Source organism: Canis aureus, chromosome 36 (genome assembly GCF_053574225.1).
Source record: "Canis aureus isolate CA01 chromosome 36, VMU_Caureus_v.1.0, whole genome shotgun sequence".
Taxonomy (NCBI): Eukaryota; Metazoa; Chordata; class Mammalia; order Carnivora; family Canidae; genus Canis; species Canis aureus.
The window spans coordinates 2229128-2254216 of NC_135646.1; the positions used below are offsets into that span (position 1 = coordinate 2229128).

The 25089-nt window shown below is 38.5% G+C and overlaps 1 protein-coding gene across 3 annotated transcripts in view; it reads left to right on the forward strand.

The window, feature by feature from the left end:
• The window catches only part of FARSB (phenylalanyl-tRNA synthetase subunit beta), a 68540-nt gene that overhangs the window by 23423 nt on the left and 20028 nt on the right, over nt 1-25089 (forward strand). For 2 of the 3 annotated variants that reach the window (XM_077884996.1, XM_077884998.1), the window contains 6 exons: nt 3009-3070; nt 3328-3535; nt 4053-4133; nt 7820-7912; nt 11942-12059; nt 22781-22936. In XM_077884996.1, coding sequence (XP_077741122.1) covers nt 3009-3070; nt 3328-3535; nt 4053-4133; nt 7820-7912; nt 11942-12059; nt 22781-22936 — 718 coding nt within the window. The remainder of the gene's footprint in view (nt 1-3008; nt 3071-3327; nt 3536-4052; nt 4134-7819; nt 7913-11941; nt 12060-22780; nt 22937-25089) is intronic. The other variant, XM_077884997.1, reaches the window with a different exon arrangement.

Consider the following 25089-nt stretch of genomic DNA (forward strand, 5'->3'; position numbering starts at 1 on the left):
GCAAATGGCAAGATTTTTTTTTAAGATTTTTTTTGATGAGTACATTGTATGTGTATGTGTGTGTATACATGTGTATATGTGTATACACACACGCACCATATACCACATCTTCTTTATCCATTTTTCAATGAATCTGGGCTCTTTCCATAGTTTGGCTATTGTGGACATTATTGCTATGAACATTGGGTGCAGGTTCTGATTTATTCTTTTATTAACTAGTTAAATGGGTAATTTATAGTCTCATCACTTTTAAGATTACTCAGCCCTCCGCATCTAATTAGTCTGTTGATACTTGAATTAACAGTTGCTGAAGGCCATCACTGTAACTAATAATTCCAGATGTATTAACAGGACTAAGTAGTAAGCACAATTATTTTTAAGACATGGAATCTTGGTAAAACAAAAACATTCTTAATCTGTTTTTTTTCTTCTAAGATGATTTTATTAATATAAAGATGGCTATTCCAACACATGACTGTATTAGTCATTTAGTTGTGGTTATGATTCAGTGAGGCCATTCTTCAAACTCTTTAGATTTTTCACTATTCCTGTCACTTAAGTGACTCATAGCCTGGAATCGTTTCTACTGTTTAAATAGTTTCTGGAAAAAAAAAAATTTTTTTTCTGAAGTTGATAAAGCCTGCCAAGATCAAAACCTTTCTCTTCCTGAAAACATGAGCATTTAGCTTCATATTTTATTCTGGAATATTGATCATAATTCAAAATAAGTCTGTAACTTTAGAAAACTTAACTGAAATTATGGGCAGTCTCAGATTTTAAAAATTTTGTAGTGCCTATTAGCTTTTGTCATGTAATAAACTGATATCTCAAGACTTAGTAATGTAAAACAGCAGTGATTTATCATGATTCTGTTGATCAGCTGGGTAGTTTTTCTGCTCTAGTGTGCCTTGGCCAACCTCTCCTGGGCTTGTTCCTGTGTAATCATCCATTTGATAGGCTAGCCTCTACTCTCACAAGTCTCCTTAGCCTTGGAGTCACAAGTGTCTGTCATCCAGCAGGCTAGCTTGGTTTTCATTGTATGATGGTGGTTGCAGGATTCCCAACAGCATGAGAGCAAGTCCAGTGCTTAAGTATTTTTAAGGTGTCCTGTTGGCCTTGGCCATTTTGCTAGATTCAAGTGGGGGGTGAAATAGACTCCCTTTTCTAAATGCCAAGACCTGAAGTGTCCTATTGTGAGGCCATGGGTACAGCAGAGAAGGGAAGAATGTGGCCATCTATATGATCTACCACAGCAATAGTTGGTTTGGCCAGAGATAGCTTTTTAGTCAATTTTAAAATGATGTCTGATTTGAGAAAAGTTTTTTTCTTTTTAATATGAGGAATTGTCAAGTGTTAGTAAAAGTGAAATAGGTACTTGGGGGAGGAAAGAGATACCTTAAAATTTGGTTCATTTTTCTCAAGTAGGTAAGTCCTTGAAATCATTTGAATTATAAAGAGCTTTCGTAAATTTGAAATAGTGGGATTTCTGAAAAGGAGTTACCGTATCAGTGTTATTTGTTAATTTATTTCCTTTTGAATGTAGATTAGAATTGCTCTTTTCAGATTGTCCTCCCAGAATAGAATGATCCTCTGAGGAACTGATTCTTCCTCACATGAAATAGCATATTTTTTCTAAATACTTTGATAGTTCTTTCCTAATCTTCTGTTATTGCATATAAAATAATGGAGTTTGGAATAAGAGGACCAGAGGAGATAAGGGGTAGGTAGTCAGAGAGACCAATGGTTAATGGTGCGAGCTTCGGAATTAGGCTCCTGAAGTTGTTAATTCATTAATTTGTTCATTTGTTACTTGATGCATTTATTTATTAACTATATACTGAGTACTTATTATCTGCCAAGCATTTTTGTAAGCACTGGGAATATAGTAGCAGCAGGGTCCAGCAGCTTACGATTGTTGTGATCTAGGAATAGTTATTCATCTAAAACTTTACTATTCCCGCTTCACTGATAAGGAATCTAATAGTATCTGTTGTCTGGGTTAAGATTATCTTGAAGGTGTCTCGTACTGTTCATGTAACTGCTTGTAAAAGTTTCTGTTGCCATCATTAGCATCGAGTTTTATGCTTTTTAAGCCGTAGTGTGTTGTCACAGCACCTCAGGATCTTGATAACCCTCCATTCAGGGTTCAGTAGGTCTTGTGTCACTGCTACCAGGGCCCTAGAGCCTGCATTTCTAAGAGGCTCTCGAGTTGTGATGATAACTTCTGCTTCAGAATTGCATTTTGAGTGGCAAGGCTTATTGGACTTGAGTCCGATCAGGGTTTTAGATTTATAGCCTTTTTGCCAGTGGTAGTTATTCTTTTGAGAGTAAGTTAATGATAAACATTCATAGATATGTTTGCAGAGGTGCTGAAAAGCCTGGGGTTTATACATGTTTGTTCCTACCTAACATGGTAAGGTTATATACTGTTTGAAAGAGAATGAGTACTGATTTATGAGCTGCTCCCAGTCCTACCATCCCCTGGACCAGATTGATGATCACTAGGACTGTCTGGGGGCCTGGTCACATTCCCCCACCTGGATGAATGATAAGAAAGGAATTTCTTTGTAACACTTGGACTTAGTATAATGGTGATTTTTTTTTTTTGATAGTACATGGTGATATCTGAATTATTGTTTCTTGGTCCTGAAACCTGCTTGCTTGAGAGGAGACTGAAAAAGCCTTAGGATTTATAAACATCTTAGAAATGACATAATGCCCCAGGGTTTTACTGCAGAGAATGGTGACTGGCCATCTGAGAGAAAAGTGTTTGGCATTTTCTATTTCTGAGCAGTTCCAGTTGTCTAGCAAATAGAATGTTCCATTATGAACCTGTGGTAGCAGATTTATTCCTCTGTAATGTTTTGAAACATAAATATTTATTTTTAGTGTCTCTAACAACAGTTTTTTGGGAAGGCAGTGAAACTGCCATAAGATGAGGTAAAGTTAGTCTAACACTGTAGCTGACAGGGACTCATGAAAGCTTCTCAAACTTTTTCTTTTTAAAGGAACTGGCTTACCGAAAGGAAATAGTGAGAGCTGATCTAATTAACAAAAAAGTTGGAATCAGGTATGTTTGCAAACATTTATTCTTGGAGAGAATTCAAGAATAAAGTATGTACAACACTTTAATTTATCCGGAAAGAATGCTTAGGATTTTGATATCTTTTCAGAGTAAATGATAATAAATCATCTGTTAGGGTATCTGATATCTCATGGAACTTAGAAAGAAAGATGATATTTCAGATAATGGAATATTTTAAAATAAGATATAAGCACATTTTAAGTAATCCAGTGAAATTTATGGATTGTACATTCCTGTTTCAGAGAAACTCCAGAAAATATTGCCAAGCTTCTAACCAGGATGTATTTAAAGTCAGAAGTAATAGGTGATGGGAATCAGATTGAGATTGAAATCCCTCCAACCAGAGCTGACATTATCCATGCCTGTGATATCGTAGAAGATGCAGCTATTGCTTATGGTTATAACAACATTCAGATGACTCTCCCGAAAACCTACACCATAGCTAATCAAGTAAGATTGCACCCTTAAATAAATACTCCTTATTGTTAGAAACTGATTATTGAATGCCAGGAAGGCTTCCAGAAAAACAGCACATAGGAATTAAGTAGTATTTGGACGTGCTCTGCTATGAAGAGCCATTCGCTATGGAGAGGATACAAAACAGATGCCCGGTGTGGATTAGAGTAAGTTCAAAACCTGTGATGACTAGTACTTGAAGAAAGACAGGTTTCAAGTTTGGAGCCCTTTTGAATCTTGAACTGGGGAAATTCATGTTCCGAACTTGGCCTGAAGGCAGAAGTAGTTTGGTGGGGGAGAGGTCAAGTGGGGGGTTGTGCCATCTGTATAGGAGGGAGAATCGGGGTAGTGGGGAGGTAGGCAGAGAGGGGTGGTGTACCAGCAGTATCAGTAAGGATGGAAGGGGGTTTGCCTTTTAATGACATGTTCTGTATGAACCTTTTGTTACAGGAAATTTCATTGAGGTGGCATAAAGCATAAAGTTTAATATCTTTTTTTTTTTTTTTTTCAGTTTCCTCTTAATAAACTCACAGAACTCTTAAGACAGGACATGGCAGCTGCTGGATTCACGGAAGCGCTGACCTTTGCTCTGGTAGGTCTCCTGTGCTGTTTGTGCAGCTGATTGTTGACACAGAATCTCTGAGTTGTTGTACTCTGGTTCCTTATGACTTTACAACATATAGATTGCTAAAATTTTCCAGGTTCTAGAAGAATAACTTGTTTTACTTGAGATTGTAGTTTCTAGTGAAGAAGTGTTTCCTTTTTTATTTATTTTTTATTTTATTTTTATTTTTATTTTTTTTAGTGTTTCCTTTTTTAGTCACAAAAAAATCATGAAGGTCAAAAGTCTTAAATGACAGATAACAGTGTATTTTGTACTCTTAAGGAAGTGTCAAGTATTGGATTCATAATAAATTTCATAACCAAATTGATGAAGTTGGAATTTTTAGCCTTAATTTGGTTGTGTCTGTGCCCACTAGATGCCGCCCTAGTTAAGGGTTGTGGACTGTTCCACATTAAACTTCTTTGTCTTTGAACATGTTCATGACATTTGCTTTGAGTTGGAAAGCTGACATAAAAGGCCTAAATCAGGAAATGAATTTTATTACAAAGTAGAAGGAAATGTCCTTCCCCCACCAGATTGACCATTTGAAAAGAATAAAACGCCTGTGCCATTTATAGTTTCCTCTTCTCGTACTGAGCATTTGTGAGGAGTCGACGTGTTGTTCTGGAGTGTTCAAGTAGGTGTCAGCGTAATGATGTAGGGCAAAAAAAAAAAAAAACCAAGCAGAACGACTCCATTTTCTCCCTCCAACTCAACTCCAGACAGACTTCTCTATCTTAGATTTACAGGGAACGCGGTGGTGGGCATTACATTACTACCAGTTTGTGGGGAGAGGGCAGTTGGAAAGGAGATGCACCTTCTCTCCCTTGATTGAGCATTTGTAATTCATAGGGTGCTAACCTCGGAAGGACCTTTGAGATCTTCTAGTTCAGGGTTGTCATGTTTTTGATTCAGCAGTCCTTTATTCCGCATTTATGGAGCATCTGTTGTATGCCAGGCATGAGTAGGAGTAAGGAAGCCTGAGGTCAACAGGAGAAGTACCTAATGAAGTGTACACGGACAGCACGAGGACCAGGACTGGAGTCCTAGCCTTTTGGCTTTTAGAGCAGTGCTTTTCTGTTGTCTCAGCCAGTGTGTGCTTGGTTCTTAGTACCATGTCGTTCGTATGTATATGCAGAGTTGTGAACATCAATGAAATAGAGAAAATAGTACTGAGAAATGTGTTTCATTTTTAAGAACTAAGTAGCATAGGATTAATTTGAAAGGATTCAACCTGTACAGAACCATGTAGAGTAACCCATGATCGGTCCCCTCCATTTCCCCTCAGATTCCAACCCTATTTTCCTCCCCAGAACTAACTGCTGTTCACATTGGCTGGCGTGTGTACCTCCCTGCCCTTTTATATAAGTAGTGAGTTTTGATTTTGTGACCATGTGGCCCCATGTGCATATACTCTGCCTGACTGTGGCTGCTCTGCAGGGAGAATTTATCCTCTGTCCAGGGCTTCATGCATGTGATTCCATCTCCCTGCAGCACCCTGCAGAACGTGTTCCTATCTTACACAGCAGGTGATGTAGGTAGCCTGTCCCATTCCTTACGGCCAGTCTGCTGTGGGCCAGGGACTCTGGGCCAGGCCTGTGTGTGCCTAAGGCTTGTGGCTGAGCTGTCCACAAGCAGTACCAGAAACCGTCTGTCCGGCTGTCCGAAGTCATCTCAACACATTATCACCATGGGGAAAAGGAGTAGTGGGTGCTAGAGGTTCAAATATGTCATTACATTACATGTTACAGTTTTCTTACTTAGATCTTATGTTGAAATTTCTGTATCTCTGAGCCTCATATCTAGTCTTGTAGGAGAGAAACAGAGCTGTTTCTAAAATGTAGCCCTTTATTTTCCAAATACAAGTAGTTGTTATCTCATCGTGATTTTTACTATGTCTGCATACTAGTTGTAATATTTTAAATTAACTCACTTTTAAAGCTAAATATTTACTTATAGCCTTAGTATAAGAATATTTATAAAAATCATGGGCTTCACTGACCTATTATATTCTAACACTTTAAAAGAAACACTTTAACATTTAAAAATATTTAAAAATGTTTTTTGCTAGCTCCTGCCACTTTAGGTCACCTTGATTTCACGCTGCTTCTAATCTGTCCCTTGTCCTCCATTGTCATCATGGAGTATGAGGCCACTCAGATACCCCACATTGCCGTGAGTTTGTGGAACACTTCTTTTACATACACAGTACTAGTTCTGCTTGAGAATAGATTGCATTATTTAAATTGCACTTCCTAATTAATCACATTATATCTTGTAATAAAAACTCCTCCATGCTGGGGAGAAAATCTGATTATTTCCAGCGGGTCTGCCACCATTCTCCACCTCTGCAGCCTGACAGATCAGAGAGCTCTTGTCTGCTCTGCCTGGATGCAGCTTCAGTATCCTTCCCAAGAGAGCTCAGCAGGAATCATTAGAATGGGCTTTGACATAAAATCTAATCCCGTGTGTGTGTGTGTGCGCGCGCGCGCGCACGCTAGGAAAAACAAACTAGTCCTTGAAGGCCACTTTGTAGAATAGCACAATAGGCAATATCCCCTAATGTTGGAAAATCATTTAGTAATATGGTATATCAGTTTTTATGTTAAGTTTTTTTTTTTTTTTTAAATTTTTATTTATTTATGATAGTCGCACAGAGAGAGAGAGAGAGAGAGAGGCAGAGGTGCACACAGGCAGAGGGAGAAGCAGGCTCCATGCACCGGGAGCCCGACGTGGGATTCGATCCCGGGTCTCCAGGATCGCGCCCTGGGCCAAAGGCAGGCGCCAAACCGCTGCGCCACCCAGGGATCCCTATGTTAAGTTTTAAACTCCTTTTGCAGCAGTTAGCATTAATATGTGATTATTCAAAAAAAAATGTGATTATTCTTAGTAATTTATTAATCCTCAATATTTTTTGAGCACGGTTTGTGCCAGGTACTTTATTTGCATTATCTTGTTAACTCATTTATTAGATGTGATGCATCTAATGGTTTTATTTTCATAATTCTGTCTGTCATCCTGGTTTTTTAGTGTGACAGATATCTTTCTCTTTTTGGAGTGTGAACAGGTTAGGAGTTTTTTGCTCAGAGCTTTATCAAGCCCCTATGCAAAGAAGTTAAACGATCAAGTAGAAAGAACATTGGGCAGAATTCGGGCCACTTGAGTTTACCATTCTACCACAAGTCAGTATGGATTTAGCAGGGCTTATCGCGGTAATCAAAGCCATAGGAACACCAAGGGGGGAGACAGTTTGACAGGAGTCATTCGGAATATTTTTATGGAAGCAGTAGACCTTGGGGGATGGGAGTGGGTAGGGTGGAGAAGGCATTTCTGGTGAAAGTAAGGAAGAGTGTAAGATTCAGAGAATGGGTTGCTAATTGTAAGAGACTAGACTGGAAAGGTAAATGGAAGGCTAGCTTACGAAGGGCCCAAATACAGTTGTGCCATCAACATATGAAAAACTTCCCTTGCCTCTCTATCATAGGTGGAACTCCTTATAAGAGAACAGTTCATGTTAAATTAGATCTGCAGTGGCCCTGAATTAGTTGATGTATTTATTATTCTTTATATAAAGAATCTACATTATTATGAGATTATAAATTGACTTACAGCATTAAATACTTTGTATATTAAGTTCAGTCATTGTTTTTCTTTATGTTGCATGTACTTCTTAGTGCTCCCAAGAAGATATTGCTGATAAACTTGGTTTGGACATCTCTGCAACAAAGGCAGTCCACATTAGTAATCCTAAAACGGCTGAATTTCAGGTGAGAATTTTAAGTAGGTAAGAATTTGGGTAAATACTGAGAGGCAGTACATAAGTTATACTTAAGATGACAATCTTAGAGCTTTTTAAAAAATCTCTTCTTGGATAAGAATATAGTTCTTACATAACTTTGTTGATGGATTTTGTTTTTAAAGACTTCAAAGATTTTTTTTTTTTTTTTAAATTATTAGCACATCGGGAAGGAGCGGAGTTAGGTTTTTTGTTTTGTTTTAAGATTTTATTTTATTAGAGTGTGCATGCATGAGCAGGGGAAGAAGGAGAAGCAGAGTCTGATATGGGGCTCAGTCCCAGGACCTTGAGGTCATGACCTGAGCCGGCAGATTCTTAATTGAGTCACCCAGGTGCCCCTAAATTTTTTTTTAATTAAGAATATTTATTTGAGAGAGATAGGATGAGAGAGAGCACAAGCAGGGGACGGGGAAGGGAGAAGCAGGCTCTCCACGGAGCAGGGAGCCTGAGATCATGACTTGAGCCAAAGGCAGACGCTTAACTGACTGAGCCACCAGGCACCCAATTAAAAATTTTTTTTAAAGATTTTATTAGAGAGCATGTGTGCACAAGTGAGAAAAAGCAAATATAGGGGGGAGGCGCAGAGGGAGAGGGACAAGCAGACTCCCTGCTGAGCAAGGAGCCTGACTGGGGCTCTATCCTAGGTCCTTTGAGGTCATGACCTGAGCTGAAACCAAGAATGGGACATTTAACCCAGGTACCCCATGTTGATGAATTCTTAACACTTTTTAATCTTTTCTTGATTGGTTTACAGTTGTGTTTTGCTTCCTTTGTGCTATCTAGCCCTTTGTCTGAACTTTCCATTTCATTCACTTCAAATCAGTTGATTTTAGTACTATTTTCAGATTTCATCTTTTCTACCCATTTTGTAATAAATGAGTCAGCAACCCTTTCCTAGCATCTCCATTAAGTCATTTACCTTGAAATTAGTTGCTTCCTCAGTTCTTGACTATACTGCCTCCATTTTTTTCACAGTAATCCACTAGTTCAATGGCAGTTTCACATGGAGTTCAGGAATATTTCAGTGAGAATACTCTAAATGTTAAATGATACATTACTACATTAGGAAATTGCTTTTAAGTGCTGTTCTTATAGTTTATAATGTCTTTGTTCATGAAGGACTTCAAACCATCTCCTGTCTTTCATACTGGTCTGCTCTCATTCTCTTTTTCTTACACATGCAATTCTTTATGATTTTCTTTAACCCTGGCTTAGATTCAAGGGGAATCTTAGAATTGGGAGGAAATGCTTTCAAGAAAATAAATGCTTTTATAATATGTGAACTCTGACTTGAGATAGTTTCTATGAATCTTGATTTTTCACATCTGTAAACGTAGGGGATGGAGTCTTAGTAAGTTCTAAAAAAATTTTCAAGCTCTGAAAATGTTAAAATTTGGAATTTTAAAAGTTAGATTCAATCTCCTCACTAATGTGGTAGATTTAGGCTAGAATACTAGTTAAAAGAAATAACTGATAATATTCATCAAGTACATAAATTATTTCTCTGTATTCAGGGTCAGAACTCGGAAGAATTCTTATGCCAATTTTAAGGATTGCGATAATAAGGTCCACTAGCTTTTCTACTGCTCTTGAAAGATGCTCATGGGGTTCTTTTCAATAAGAGACACTCAAATCCATTTGGTAGATGGATTTTTCAGTAAATCTTACTGAATTTTTGAGTTGATTCCAAATTTTCCTTTTTTACCCAGTTTCATTTATCAAGCCTGATAGAGTTCTTAAAATGTGGTAATGTTCTGTAGGGTTTACATCCTGTATTCTGTTATATCCAAGTGGAAGGAAAATCAGAAACACATTAAATATACTATAAATAGCTATAGTTTAATACACTTTCAGAATCAATACTTTTGCATAAAATCGTTAGATGAGCCCATCTTTTAGACTAGACAGATTCTGTATTTCCCTCCTGCTTTTCTAGTAGGTATGTCCTACCATTACTAATGTGGCTAACAGGTTTCTGTTTATTTATGGTTAAACGTAAGGTTGTTTATGGGCTTGTAACTCAGTTTATTGCCTAAGCCCATTCTTTCTTTTGCATAATTCTTAATTTGGGGCTATTTTCTGACAGATATGTTAGAGAATGGATGAAAAGAAAAATGTCAGTTAAAAGATACAAATTTTTATTATAATGATAAAAAATATAGAATATTATCACATTCCCCCAAATTAGCAGTAGTATTCCTTAATATTCTTAAATGTCCAGTCATTGTTCAAATTTTCCCGGTTATCTCAATTTTTTAAATAGTTTGTATGAACTTCATTTGAATCCCAAGTCAAAATTGATGTGCTTAAGTCTCTTTTAATCTACAGATTGTCCCCTCTATCTGTGTGTCTGTCTTCTTTGTGCTTTCTTCATTGAAGAAACTGAGTCATTTGTCTTGTAGTTCCTACAGTTAGGATTTTGTTAAATACATTCCAGTGGTCCCGATGTTTATAGTAAATTGGTGGGTAGATCTAGAATCATGATTGGATTCAGATGTAATTTTTTGTATTGCTGTGAGTTTTTAAACAAGCAAGTAAGGCTGATTTATCAAATGGGGGGGTGGGGAACACTAGGAAAACCTATTTACTAAGATAGCTTATTTATATTCCAGTAAGTTAAGCCTTCTTTTAACATTGTAGTTTCATTTGTATAAGTGGTTTGAGCACTTTCTCTCCAGCTGTGAATGGGAGTGTTATTTACGAAATAATAGAGTTGAAGACCAGTAGCAGCAGGTGGTAGAGGGACCAGATCGGAAAGGTGTTCTCTTTCCATAGACACACATTCTACCAGAGTGTCTGTGTAGGGGCTTCCTGTTATGCCTGTATGATCTAGGAAGGGCTGCTGTTTTAGCCTAGGTGGTCAGAGCAGCCTTCTGTGGGGACCTATTGGCCAGAAACCTGAAGAAAGTAAGACCACCACATGTGAATCCAGGGGAAGAATGTATGCTATAGAAGGGAGGGGGTGTGTAGGTCTGAGGTGGAACGCTGCTTTGCAGAGCGTGGCTGAAACACTGTAAGCCTGTGGGGAGCAGCAGGTATGGAGGGTGGAAAGGTAGCCAGGGCCAGATTCAGGTAGGACCTAATGCAGGGCATGGATTTTATTCAGAATTTGATGGAAAGCTGTTGGATTTTTGAGCATGGGGTTTCATCTGATGTAGGCTTTAAAGGATCACTGTGTGGAAAACAGGCCATAAGATGCCAGGAGTGGAAGCAGGGACACCAGCTTAAGCTCATGGAGTAGTCTGGGCAAAGGGTGTAGTGGTGCTGGTGTCTGCTATGAGCCCAGGATCTTAACGATGATGCCTTATCACTGCTCATAAATCTCTTCTGGGAACATGGTGTGTTGAAAGCTGACTTATCTCCTGTAGCTTAGAGTGAGAAATTTATTTAAGACAGAAGCAGGGAAGGTTTTTCTTTTTTTCTTTTTTCTTTTTGTTTTTAGAAGTATATTTCTTTGGGTACTAAGCTGAACACCATAGGCACAGCTTGCCCTTAGTGGCTGCCTTATTTCTTTAGTGCTTACATATTTGTGTTCTCTTTTCTCATTGTTATATTTTAATTGCATTTACATTTTCCCTGGTCATGGTTTTTAAGGATTTGATTAATTTATATTTAATCTATTTGAATGCTTGTATTTCTTATAATCCCCTTTAATTTATAAGATAAAACAGGATATGAAAATTTATATATTTGCAATCTTAAAAGCTAACTTTTAATTTTAAAGATGATGCCAAGATAACTGATCCTAGCTACTGGCACTGTATTTATAATATTTTCTCAGTTTTTGATCACATTTTATGATTTTTCATTTTGTAACTTTGGACGCCAGGGTATTTTCAGTTTTCGTCTTGGAATTGAAAATTATAAATGATTTGGATATTTATACATTGCATTTTCCAAAGGAGTCCTATTACTGTGAAGCTGAATTCTTTCGGCCTTGTCTTAGAACCAAGTCCGCTTGGGTTATTTGGTCAGTGCAATTTCGTGTCTTCTCCTGTAGGTGGCACGCACTACCCTTCTTCCTGGCCTCCTAAAGACCATCGCTGCAAATCGGAAGATGCCCCTTCCTCTGAAGCTGTTTGAAATCTCTGACATTGTAGTCAAAGATTCTAGCAGAGGTAAGAATGAGTCACCTTTCATTTGTACACTTAAAGCAATTTATTGTGAGAATTTCACCTCTGTACAGAAGTGAATAGTATAATCACCCCCATGAATCCAGTACCTACCTTTAGCAGTTTTATTGGCACATGGCCAGTCTTCTTTCATCTATACTCCATCCTACTTCCCCATGTTGTTTTGATGTAATTCCTAGACATCTTACCATTTCACCAGCAGACACTTTATTATGTATCTCCAAAAGATATGTGTATTTAAAGATAAAAGATACCACTTTTGTTTCTTAAAAATAACCCATCCAGCAGCCTGGGTGGCTCGGCAGTTTAGTGCTGCCTTCAGCCCAGGGTTTGATCCTGGAGTCCCGGGATCGTGTCCCACATCAGGCTCCGTGCATGGAGCCTGCTTCTCCCTTTGCCTGTGTCTCTGACTCTCTCTCTCTCTCTGTCTCATAAATAAATAAAATCTTTAAAAAATAATAATAATAACCCATTCACTTGGTGTTTAAATTTTCCCAATTGTTTCATAAATTTAGATTTCATGATTGATACAAATCCATCCAAGCAAGATATTGAGATATTTGGTTGCTCTCTCTTCTTTTAGTGGAAAACAAATCTTAAAGAACTTAACATTTATGAAGAACCCTGTTAAAACCTCAACTTGGGCACCTAGGTGGCTCAGTAGGTTAAGTGTCTGCCTTCAGCTTAGGTCATGATCCCAGGGTCCTGGGTTTGAGCCCCATGTCTGACTCCCTGCTCTGCAAGGAGCCTGCTTCTCCCTTTCCCTCTGCCATGCCTCCTGCTTGTGCTTGCTCTCTCTGCCAAATAAATAAAATTAAAAACAAAACAAAACAAAAAAAACTCGAAGTATGATGAAACATTTTCTTCTATCTTGAGGTTTATGCGCATATCATTTTTAAGTATTAGATATCTTGTCATTCCAGTTTAGCAGTGGCTATTCACCATCACTCTTGTACTAGTTATTGTAAATGTGTTTTACCAGGTTTTGTCTTGACTACAGGCTGGACTTGTTGCTTGGCCCACCATTTGGAACTCTGAGGTTCTTTAATAGACGTATATTTAGAGTAGTACTTAAACCGGATTGCCAGAGCTGTCTGTCAGACTTACAGAAGTCTGTTTGGAGCTGCATATGAGATCATTTCTTGGTGAGCAGTACCATCAAAAGACTGAATTCCTGGCAGTATTTCTCTGGTTCCTTGGATTGAACTCTCTAAGTCCTAACCATGTTTATTCAGGAGTTTTACTCCAGAGTGCAAAATTCGGAGTGTGTTCTTTATCAGTTGTCAACAGCAAAGGCCTTTTTCTCAGCTTCTCCTGAAGAAGATAATATGGCATTATTCTGACTACCCCGAGTAGTCAACAACTATGGACTGTAAATGAGCCTATCTTAGGTAATAGAGCCATGCCACTTGACTATATGTGGACCTTCCATAGCAAACTTTTCAGCTAAAGCTGGATTCCATTTGCTCCCCAGGATGCAGCCTTGTCTTCAGTTAACAGCATCGCCTTGCATTTGTATAGTGCTTTATAATTTTCAAGAATTTTTAAAAATATACCGTTTTTCTTTTGTTAATCTATCTTTTTGAGGCAGATAGGATCAAAAGACATTGTCCCTACCTAATATATAGGAAAACTAAGACCAGTAGTAATTTGCCCGAGGCTGCATAAATTTTGGACTTAGAGATAGGGCCAGAATTTGGTCTCTGTGCATATATCCTTAGAGAATAAAAGTTTATTTTACTATCCATCTACGTGGAATCTTCTCTGGGTAGCCAGTCTGTGGTAGAAATCAGAAAACATTCATAGGGCCAGCTATAAGTAGTTCTGAGTGTTCTTGTTCTTCAAATCCTCCATTGGTACAGATAACTAAGAACTTGTTAGAATTTTAGTGTCAAATTTTTCTGTTAACTTCGACTCCTTTCCTTTTATCTTAGCTCTTTGAATTGTAGGTTTTGATCCTTGGTGATCCAGGCATATTTACAAATACAGGGTAGGGTTAATTATACTGAGTTTCCTCAAAAGTTTTATGTTTTGGTGTTCCCAAGTTGGGGATATATTTATAATTGTTAGATCTTCTTGTTGGATAGACCCCTTTATCATGATATAATGCTCTTCCTCCCCTCTTGTTACACTCTTTGGTTTAAAATCTAGTTTGTCTGATATAAGTATGGCTACTCCGGCTTGCTTTTGTAACATCCATTGCATAATAAATGTTTCTCCATCCCCTCACATTCAATCTCCAGGTGTTTTTAGGTAAACAAAATGAGTCTGTTTCCTCAGAAGTATTATTGTACTATTTCTGTAGTAAGCCTCCTTCCTAATGGCAAGGGCTCCCTACAGGGCTCTGCAGGGCTGGGCATGCTTACAAGCAAGCAGCTCAGAGTCTGGAGGGTGAGGAGCAAGCTGGGGTCCCCATGATTACCATAGGAAATTTTCACTGTAAGTGCGCAGCACTTGACTATATTGAAGTCCTTGGTAGGGATATCGTCACTGTTTTTTCTATCGTGTCTTTTGGGAAGGCCCAGACATAGACTCCACTCTGCCCCGAGACCCATGCTTGTAGATAGCCTCGCCTGTTGAGAGCAAACTGTTGTGCTGCACAGGTGCTGTAGGCCGTCGTTTAGTAAGTCATCCTGGTGATAACCCCAGAAACCTACTCTGTATACTTTTTTTTTAAATTTTTATTTATTTATGATAGTCACAGAGAGAGAGAGAGAGAGAGAGAGAGAGAGAGGCAGAGACACAGGCAGAGGGAGAAGCAGGCTCCATGCACCGGGAGCCCAACGTGGGATTTGATCCCGGGTCTCCAGGATCGCACCCTGGGCCAAAGGCAGGTGCCAAACCGCTGCGCCACCCAGGGATCCCTACTCTGTATACTTTTTAACTCAGATTTCCACTTCTGCACTTTGTTTCATCAGAAGGAATAGTTTTCGTCTCTGTAGCAGACCTATTTTATTTGGGTTTTTAGTTGTGATTATTCCACTGTTTTCCCCATGGGAACATTTTTATCTGACATCATTTTTGCCTGTTGTCTTGTACTTATGGTTTATTTTCTTTAAAATTTTCTATCCTGTTAGTAAAATTTGAGGAATGAGAAGAGGTCAGTGTGCTCAGTAAGTTTACCATCTTAAAAACCTAAGATTGCTTTGGGGTGTTTTCTCTCTTTAGGTAGACCTGGATTTTATGTCATAACAAATAGCTTTTCTGATGGATTATTCTACATATGTACAAGTGGACTCCCTACTTGTCATTCAGTGTGTACACTATGTATAGAGGATTCTGTAGGAAAGGCAGCATAACACATCATGGATTTACTTAAGACTGTACAGCCAGCACGAGTACTTGGTTTTGAGTCATGGTTCTGCCACTAATGAGCTGCTTAACTTTCGAGAGTTTATTTAATTTCTGTGTGCCTGTTTTCTCATCTGTTGCAATGAGGATGACAATAGCACTAACTAGATTTTTTTGTAAGGATTAAATGAAATTGCATTTTTAAAAGTTCTAGCCATGTTATAAGCACTGTTTCAGGTCTTTTTTTACTGCTAGAGTGTCAGCAGTCCCTAGGGCTGGATACGTAGCATCCTGGTCTATGGTAATTTTCTGCGAGAATGATTTGGAAACTTCTGGCCATTAAAGGGTTAATGTCCCCTTGCAGACACTAAAAATGAGGCACTTGGAGCTCATTTTTATCCTAAATTTTGATTTAACTGACTTCTTATCTTTTTTAGGGTTTCAAAACCAAAATATACTGATAGGGCAATTTACTAAAAACAGGAATGTTATGTTTTTAGTCATTCATTACCTACTTCTCCTGAATGAATGAATTGAGCACATATATTTCACTGCCTTTCAAACCAGTAAGCATTTTTCTGTTGGATTTTTTTTTTTTTTTAAGATTTTATTTATTTATTCATGAGAGACACACACACAGAGAGAGGCAGAGACACAGGCAAAGGGAGAAGCAGGCTTCATGCAGGGAGCCCAACGTGGGACTTGATCCCGGGTCTCCAGGGTCAGGCCCTGGACCAAAGGTGGCGCTAAACCACTGAGCCCCCTGGGCCGCCCCTCTGTTGGATTTTATATTAGCCATTTCCTCCTAAATATTCAAACTGTTTTGAAAAAGAAAAATCTAGACCATTAAGTGAAATGATAGATTTCCAGTAATGTATAACATCCTAGATTTTCATTAGTGGGGGGCCATACCCAAAGTGCTGGTTCAGAAGGGGAGAAATGTGTGGCAAGGGTGAGCCGGGCACTCTCATTCATTGTACTGGCAAAAAAGTCTGTTTGTTTGTTTTTGTTTTTGTTTTCTTTGCTAGGGTCTGGTTGGAATATAAGAGAAAGAGTTTCCCGTCTTGAGGAAGACGGACTGGTAAATGGGTTTTTATAGGTGGGTTCCCTGATAGCACACAGGAGTGACAATTGCCACTGACTTGTTCTCTAACATTAAGGAAAATCCCGGCTCTCAGCCTCCTGTCAGTTTTGTGTAAGCAGGCGTATCTTCCACAATGGAAACAAAAAAGGAATCTATGCTGGATTTCAATATGCCTCTCACAAATTTTGATTTACATTCCTGTAAGTGTAAATGAAAGCCTCCTAGCTCCTGTTTTCATGCTTGACCTCATCAGACAGTTTCTTATGCTCTGGTGGACTTTTTGGTTGACTGTCCATGTCTGAGACTGTCAGGCCAGCAGCCTCTTTAGCAACTAAGTCAGGCACACTTCTCAGATATTAAGACTTCCACTTGAAGTCCGACACATTCCAATTCTTTGAGGCTGAGCCAGTCACTGCATTTGTTGAGCTGTAAGATCCAAAGTTGCTGCAGTGTTGTTAAAAATTAGTCATGACTCTGGCAACTAAGCTGATTTATACCTTTTGGGCAGGGTGGCATGTGTCTTTGGAACAAGAAGTTAAATGCGGACTCTGCCGTGGGGTAAATTTTCAGCTTTATAACGGAAGTCAATAGAAGCAACCTTGGAGCTATCAAATAAGGCTGCTGTGTGAGTTATTGATTGGTTTCAGTTGTCCATCCTTTCATTGGATGTCAAGAATAACTAAACTATAAACAAAATAGTAAATTACTTTAGAGGAGCAAAGGACCTACTTATAAATTGCTAATCTGTGTGCCCAGAAAAGCAACTATATTTTGCAAAGTCCAACATTCTGGCTTTTTAATATTAAAAGCACATTGAATCCTGCCTCCACGGTTTATTTCCTGATGGTCCCTGAGACTGCCAGCATGCCTAGAAGCTCCCTGGGATGGCAGAAGAGAACACATCACTGGGTTGACCCCAAGGTTAAAAGGGACCATAGCTTCAGAAAGAGAACTTAGTTTGGCTTTGTTAAGGGTATAAGGTCATTTAAAGGTAGCATGATAGAGTCGTCCAGTTGTCAGTTTGACCGACATCTGTAGAGAATCGTGGTAGTCAAATCGCCACGCACTTTAGTGTGAACTACTCGAAGACTTTGAGTTTTCGTATTCTAGCGGATGGAGTAGTAGGTTACAGGCCCTTGATGACGTGGAAGGCTACAGTTCCCTCACTTGCCTTAGCAAGCATTCTCACTCCAAGCCTTTGCTTCCTGTGCAGACCATTCCTGCTGTCTCCAAAGCATTGCTACAGTCTGGTACAAGCTGCATTTTATCTGCCCCTCAGATTGTTCCGGTAGTTTCTAAAATGTCACATTCTTCCTGAAGCTTTTTTTTCTTAAAAATTTATTTATTGGAGGGCAGGAGGGAGCACACGCACAGGAGCAGGGGAAGGGGCAGAGGGAGAGCTCCCCGCTAAGCACAGAGCCCAGTGTGGAGTCAGTCCCACCACCCTGAGATCATGACCTGAGCCAAAATCAAGAGTCAGATGCTTAACCCCACTGAGCCACCCAGGCACCCCCTTCCTGAGGTTTTTCTAAATCAGAGTGATCTATTTCTTACCCTGACTTGTTTAAATGTGGAAATCAAATCTTTTAATGTTAATCACAATATATGAGATTCTAATTCCTTTTTCCTCCTTGGGCCACCGTGGCTGCATAGAACATAAGTAATTCACTGTTCTATGATTTGGTTTGTTCTTCCAGTTTGCTCTTTCTACCATTCATGGATCTGTTGTATATTATAACCTACTGAATATAAGGGCCAGATCTTTATAGTTTTTTCCGTAATTCTTTGCTTGATAAAGAGCCCAGTAAGTGTTTTCATTGTGAGCTTGTGAAATGCTTAAGCTCTGAGAAACTGTCGATTAATTCTGTAGCCATCAAATAATGGAAGATTATTTAGCATCCACATGTGGAATGCAGTTTTCTGAGGAGAGCTTATGTCATCAGTCTGGATTAATTTAATTTTACTACTTCATATTTTTGGCATGTAGAATTTCCAATTAATAATTCAAAAAATATGGGTGTAAGGAACATTGACGTTAACAATACTTGAAGTAGCATCATTCTCCTGTATGATGGCATCTTAATTGTAAATAATATCATTTTTAATATGGAAAGTTATTTTAGTACATTTAGTTCCACATAGTTAAAATCTGCAAACGTGAGTATAATATGCTCTGTCATGCATTGCATATCATATTTTTTTAATAGATAAAAATCCATTCCAGGTTTATGTTAAAAGCCAACCCATAAGGTTATAACTTTTTCCTTCATGCATTGAGAAGGTCATAGATTCCCCCCCACACATTAATTTCTTGGCTTTCAGCATTACAAAATAAAAAACAAAAAACCTTGTTTTTTTGGTGTTATAATACACAAACTTTGGTGTTATAATACAGAAATTTTAAGGGATCATTCTTGTTTTATGTTCTTAAAATTTATTTGTGCCACCTTTAAAACTTTCATGGATATATATTAAGAGTAATTCTGTTCTTTTCATATTAAAGTACATGTATCCAACTTCTCCCTAATCCTTCTCTTAAAATTAGTTGCCAGATATTTTCTATGCACATACAACCATTTATTTTACATTTCCCTGTATAGCTGTAGATAACAGATAAACACTTCTAGTGTTGGGGTGCCTGGCTGGCTCAGTTGGTTAAGTGTCTGCCCTCAGCTTTGGTCATGATCTCAGGGTCCTGGGCTTGAGCCCTTTGTGTAGCTTCCTGCTGAGTGAGGAATCTGCTTCTGCCTCTGCCTCCCACTTGTGCTTTGTCCTCTCTCTCTCTCTCTCTCCAATAAAATCTTAAAAAAAAAAAAAAAATACTTTCTAGTGTTCACACAGAGGGAGTTATGCTTTACCTGTCCTGTACCTACCTTTTCCCTATGAACACCTTCTGTCCATCTCATTCTTTTTAATGGCTATGTAATATTCCATTGTGTAGCTGCATTATAATCCAGACTATTATGAATATTTAGGTTGCTACCAGGTTTTTGCTAACGTCTGTTGTAATGAATATCCTTGTACCCTTGTACTAATTTATATTTGTAGAAATAGAATTGGTCATTCCATAGGTAAACACGTTAAATGCTTGCTGTCTTAAATTCTTTTCCTTTTTTTTTTTTTTTTTTTTTTTTTTTTTACAAACTTACAGCCCTACCACCAACCAGTGTATAAAGGTTCCTTTTTTCACATATTAGTTTTTAGGGTGTATGTCTTTACAGGATTCTTGTAGCTACTGTGAATTATTTAATATTACATTGAAATTCTTAGGGAAATATGTAAAATTTGCCACATTAGCTATAATCTCTTAGGCACCAGTATTAAAGAAATGGATTGGATAGAATGCATTAAAAATCAGGGTGCTTCATTTTATTTTCTCAGTCTTGGCCAGACTACAGACTACTAATCTCATGCTGTCAGCCACTGATTACTGTGGAAGCCTTTTTGGTTTTTCAGTAGCCTTTCTCCTGGCATCTATATTTAGGCCTTCAGGTGAATATGAGAATAGAGATGGAGTTGTTTTCTTGAAGACTCTGCCCTTTTCCAGGCTGTCCATATAGAATAATATAACCTTAACACCCTTAATTTGCTTCTTATCATGGGTACTTTAGTAGTGAAAGAGGATCTACACCAAGCAGGGGCCCATTTGAAAAATTTGAGTTGTAGGCAATAGTTTTACTTTACTGAGGGACATCATGTACCATTCTTTTTTTTTTTTCTCCTCTTTTAAAAAATCATTTGGCGTGTTCTTTCAGCTTATAAACTTGTAGCTGGCCACCCCCCTCTGTCCTTTGGGTGGTTTAGATCAGCCTCTCCAGGCAGTACTTTGAAGTCTGCAAAATACATTGGTAATTTAGGCTGACATACTTGGCAGGCCCATTTAAAAAGCAGGATTGTTTGATGGCATGACACAAGAGGTCTGTTAACTGAGTTTTAAAGAACTGAGGCATTTCCAACAAACCCTTATTTTGGCATGAAATTTAAATAGTTCTTACTTTGTGGCATTCAGTGAGTGAACTTCCTGTGATGTAATATGGTCCCTCAGTGCAAAATACTAGGAAATGAGAATTTTACTATACCTAGCAGTTTCTCCAAGGGAGTAATGGGTGGAACTGAATATGTGGTTATTTCCTCCTTTAATTCAATTCGGCTACAGTAAAAGAGATACATCAGCAAGATGGGAGGAAGGAAGTCTAGAGGGAGTAGTAACACTTGGGAAATGTGGAAAAAATGGCCAATCAGTGGTGGGAGTTGGAGGGGCAGCCTAAATAGTTTCTTACAAGGCCCTAAAAACCTGCAGCTTTTCTTTAATATTGGAGAATCGAGTCCAGAAATACATAGCTCATTTGTGTGTGTGTGTGTGTGTGTGTGTGTGTGTGTGTGTTATGCAAACATCTTGAAACCTTCCTTGAATAGAGTATAATTTTAAGTCCTATATTTTTTTATTTTAAGTTCATCCATCAACTAGTTCTAAATTCTAAGTCTTTAAACCAGATGTTGCTCCTTTTATCAGAAAGGTAAGTTTTACGTAGTTTGGAGATCAGGAAAGAAGTATTTCAAGGCACAAAGCTTTCCAGTATGTTGCTAAGCTGTCTGAAAGCTGGCATTACTGTTGGGCTCTTCTCTCCCAGCAAAAATGGAACAACAAAGTAGTTTGAATACATGTCTGTGTGTTAAAGTGGAAGCATGTGACACCAACAAATGGGTACCACATGGCAAAGATACCCAGGAGCAAGTTAGTAATATGAAAGGGATAATTTAGTTCTGTTTCATTTCATTTTTTTCCCTTCAGGGAGTATGCGTGTATACGCGAGCGTGTGTGTTCCTTCAGAGAAATCAAGCCCCTCATTTTAGTTTATGCATGTGGTTGGTTTAGTGAGGTTTATGCCTGCCTGGTTTTAATACTAACCTTTATTCTTACACCTTCAATTAGAGCATTTAGATATACCAAATCTCTTCTGATGGTTTCACCTTGCAAATGGAAATGATAGTGACAGTGATACAGAACTTCCTTTCCAGCATCAGCTGGCTGACTTCAAATGTGACCCACTGTCTGGGTCTGGACCTGGTTAATAGTTTTGTGTGTGTGCTTACCTCCCTTTCTAGGCTTTAGTCATTTATTCAGAAATTAATTGTTGAGGGTTTAGTCTACAGGCCCTGTGCAGGCTTTGACCATCTCCCTCTAGGGATACCTAGAGCGGAGTGCCCTGAACCCAGGAGGCACTAAAATGTTACATGGCAAGAACAATTATTTCTCACGTGTGTTGGGTCAGAAATTTAACTCCAAATACACTTTCCATGAGTTTAACAATCCTGTTGATGCCTAGAAAGTATAGTTAATGGACTTCAAAAATACAACACTTGAGAATACTAAAGTAGGTGACCTATCAAAACCAGTTCAAGAATGTACATCTTTGACTATATTAATTAGGTATATATCCATACTTAAGTTTGCTCTTAGATTGTTTTCACCTAAGTTCTTTAGAGGTTTTCTCCTCTAAATCCTTTAGAGACTTAGAGATTTCCAGAGTTTAGTAGAAAGAACATGTGTTGTAGAGCCGGTCAATACTGGACAAATTCTGCTTTTATAACTTATTAGCTATGTAACTATAGTTTGCTTTAACCAGTTGGCTTGACGCTGGGCAAAATCTTTCTGAGCCTTTGTTTCTCCATCTTTTTTTTCCTGTCCTATTTTATAGAGATAATAAAACCCACTTTTACTTTTTGTCTTGCAAATTAAATAAGATTAGAGATAGAATGATAGGTACTAAGATAATTGGTTGTTAGTTTCCCTTTTCACCCCATTTATGTGCTCACTTTTATATTACTTTAATAGTCTCTTAAAATACCCTTGTTTTATTTGGTGACCTGGAAGGTAAGAGACCTTTTATATTTTGTCAATGGGAATGGCTAAGGGAATAAATCTATGGAAGAACTTTAGCTCAATATGTACTAATATAAATGTAACATGGTTTAAGAAGACTGAAAAGCAAACATTACTGTGACCAAACTAACAGAGTATTGCCAGTATCTAAAGCTTCTTGTAAGGCTCTTCCCCATCATATCACTACTCTTTACCTAGAGTAATCACTCTCCTAACTTTAGTGATAGTTATTCCCTTCTTCACTTCAGTTTTCCAACCTATGTGTGTTCTTTAAACAATACAATTTAATTTAGACTTTTTGAACTTAATGGTCTCTTTTTTTTTTCCCCCAATATGATAAGCATTTGCTCTAGCTCTTAAGTTTCATAAAGATGCTTTTTAGCCCCAGAGTACTTCCTTAAGTAATGGTCACTATGGCCTTGTGGCCAATTCATTTATTTTTTTCAGATGTAGGTGCAAGAAACTACAGGCATCTCTGTGCTGTTTATTACAACAAGAATCCTGGGTTTGAGATAATCCATGGGCTACTGGACAGAATTATGCAGTTGCTTAATGTACCTCCTGGTGAAAAGAAGGGCGGATATGTGATCAAGGCATCAGAAGGTAAGACTGATCAGCTGAAACCAGAGTTAGTGATAATGTAATGAAGGGTCCAGGGCTCTTTTTTTGATAGTTTTTCAGTTTAGGGTGGGGAAGTGGGAAATAGAACTTCATTTCATTTAATTTTTAGTATTTTCCAGAAAACATTCCTTTTCCCTGCAGCATCTTAGAGAAATGCTTGTAGAGCTCTTTCTAGTACTACACAAAATACTTTTGTCCAGCTGGGTGTGGTAGCCCTCAGTAACTGGCACCATCAAGCCACCAGCGCTATGGTGAGACTTCTGAACTCAGAAGTTCAGACTGGAAGCTTGGAGAACCTAAACTGATTATTTTCTCAAATGCTACATGTCTATAGCTTTTAAGGCAAAAAGCCTGACAAATTATCCTGAGAGATTTCACATGTTAATGAAGTCATAAGATTGAGGAAGAGTGAGAATCCTCTATAAAAGCCCAAGTGCAGTAAAATGTGTTGGAGGGTTTAAGTTAGGCTAACAGGATGGGGTATATGTACTACTAACGCACCTGGCTTTGCATCATGTGAGGAGTTCTGAAGTTTTTGCTTTTCGTATCCCTAGAGTTTGAATCTGAGTTTGTTTTGTTAGGGACCCAGAAACAACTTGAAAGAAATATTTGACCACTTGTTCCTACTGCTTACCTGACAAGTTTTTATAATTATTTGGCATCTTAAATTTCTAACAAAACATTTTTTTTAAAGTGTTAGTTGGCACATATAGTGGTTTGAAGTTTGTTGGAGGATATATTTTTGTTTTTGTTAGATTTTTCTTAGTCCTCATAGATTTTCTTTATTTGATTTTTTTTTTTTTAACTTGAAGACTTATTTTGAAAATGCAATAATCCTGAAACATGGGCCTTTTAGGTTGAAGATGTGTGAGGCTATTTATTTATTTATTTATTTTTTGGTTATTTTTTTAAATGAAATTGAGAGATTAAATATGGCAGAGAGTTACGTTTTCTTCCACATTTCTCATTAGTAATGATCCAATGAAAACGTGTTATCCTTCTAGAACTCTGGAGTTTAGAACTGGATCTTGGAGTTGAGCAGGTACAATTTCCTGGTTTGACAGTGAAGGAACCAGGACTGGGCAGGTCGAGTGAGCCCAGCTGCGTGTCAAAGCTTCTGCTGCCCAGTGCTGCTCCTACAGCACCAACTTGCCTGCCTTCACGGTCCCTTTGCTAACCCATTCACCGCTTTGCTCTTCTAGCATTCTCTTTCAAGATGAGGTCATCCAAGTGAATAGCAATCTGAAAGCTGATGTGGCACATCTTTTTACCTTCTGAAGTCTTAGAAACTTCCCTTCATAAACAGATTAACTGGATAAAAATCAGTTCTCTGAAACAGATTATGCCATGTATAGGAGTCCTTGATTTTTTTTCTTCAAAGGTTGCAAAGAGCTAAAATGGTAAATTGGAGCATAGACTGTTATGGATAGGATACTTATGTATAACTTTTATATTAATGAAGTGCCTTGAGGTTTCCAAAGAGGGAAATAGTGCAACGGAGGGCACCTGGGAGAGGATTAATGAGCTTCTGGGAAGTCAGATGGGCATTTGAAAGAAGGAATAGGTGGAGACAGAAAGCAAGACAGGCCGCATGAGCAAAGATAAGTATAATGGGAAACATGGTCTAGGTCAGGAGGAAGCTTAAGACTACAGCTAGAGTTCTGATCAGCACGGGAGTTTTGACCTGCTCCGTTTCTGACCTGGGCCAGTTCACCCCTCCTTAGGCAACCTGGTGGTCCCCCGCTCCCGGGAGGTCACCATATTGATGCCGAACTTAGTGCGGACACCCGATCGGCATAGCGCACTGCAGCCCAGAACTCCTGGGCTCAAGCGATCCTCCTGCCTCAGCCTCCCGAGTAGCTGGGACTACAGGCGCGCGCCACCGCGCCCGGCTACAGCTAGAGTTCTGGATGCCAGAAGGATTTTAGCTAATCGGGGAAAATATTGAAGTGGGGTTTTTTTTTGTTTTGTTCTTGTTTTTTGTTTTGCAAGTAAGTGATATGACTTAGATCCATACATCTGAGGGATTAATCTGGCAGCAGTATGGAGGTTGGGTGGCATAGAGAATAGGGGTAAAGAATGGTTGGAAGGTATTAGAGCATATACTGTCATATAGCCTATACTAAACTATAGTG